General features: G+C 46.2%; 1 protein-coding gene across 1 annotated transcript in view; it reads left to right on the forward strand.

The window, feature by feature from the left end:
- Window positions 1–345, forward strand: part of PEX11A (peroxisomal biogenesis factor 11 alpha) — a gene marked incomplete at its 5' end in the record, with an annotated part of 2,283 nt that extends 1,938 nt beyond the window's left edge. Inside the window, one exon of the mRNA XM_010141294.1 lies at window positions 1–345. This exon is cut by the window's left edge and continues 9 nt beyond it. Within this exon, the coding sequence (XP_010139596.1) occupies window positions 1–345 (345 nt within the window).
- Window positions 346–833: the final 488 nt, after the last annotated feature.

Below are 833 nucleotides of genomic sequence, written 5' to 3' on the forward strand. Positions count from 1 at the left end.
CTGCTGAATCTAGCCAGGGACTGGTATGAGATCTCCTGGAGACTGGAACAAGCTGTACAGGAAGAAAAGATAAAGGAGAATTCCTTCTGGGACAATCACTGCCAGGAACTAAACGGTGTGAGGTGTGATGGTTTGCACGGTTTTCTCCTCCTGCTGTTTCAGATACTGAAGAGACACCCTCCCTTGCTGCTGGACTTGGTGAAGAATCTCTGTGATCTCTCAGGTCCTTTGGATACGCTAGGTATCTACAAGACCAACCCAGGCGTGATTGGTTTCTGTGGTGTCCTGTCCTCACTGGTGAGGATCCTCACATTAGCAAGCCCACATCTGAAGCTGAAACCATGACATAAATGTGTGCAGCGAGCCAACAGCCTTGGTCTTCTGATCGGCCTCCACATGGCACTTTCAAATTGAACACGAGTCGCAGTAACCTCAAGATTAATTTTCCCCTCTGAATAAGTGAATTTTACCCTTTTTCCTTCCCTGTGTCTTTACAGATGAGTTTGGTGCCATGACATGCTCCCTGATGGGGGGAGATGGGAGAAGCGTGATAATATTTCACAATCAGGAACAGGACTTGGAACATGGCTGCTAGAAAAGGAAATATTGGTGTTCCTATATTTTAATACAGGGTTGTGAAATTGCTGCATAGACAGCTGTAATAGGGATTGACTCATAACTAATAGTGTTTACACTGGAGAGCTGGAATTCGCCAGTTAAAGGTTCCTACAGTCAGATTTTCTACAGTGGGCTCAAGCACATTAGGAGCGGCAGTTAAAGTGGCCTGAAGTCAAGTATGGCTGGTCTGGTGGGTTTGGGTTGATGGATCCTGT

Source organism: Buceros rhinoceros, unplaced genomic scaffold, assembly GCF_000710305.1.
Source record: "Buceros rhinoceros silvestris isolate BGI_N320 unplaced genomic scaffold, ASM71030v1 scaffold41468, whole genome shotgun sequence".
In the NCBI taxonomy this organism is placed as follows: domain Eukaryota; kingdom Metazoa; phylum Chordata; class Aves; order Bucerotiformes; family Bucerotidae; genus Buceros; species Buceros rhinoceros.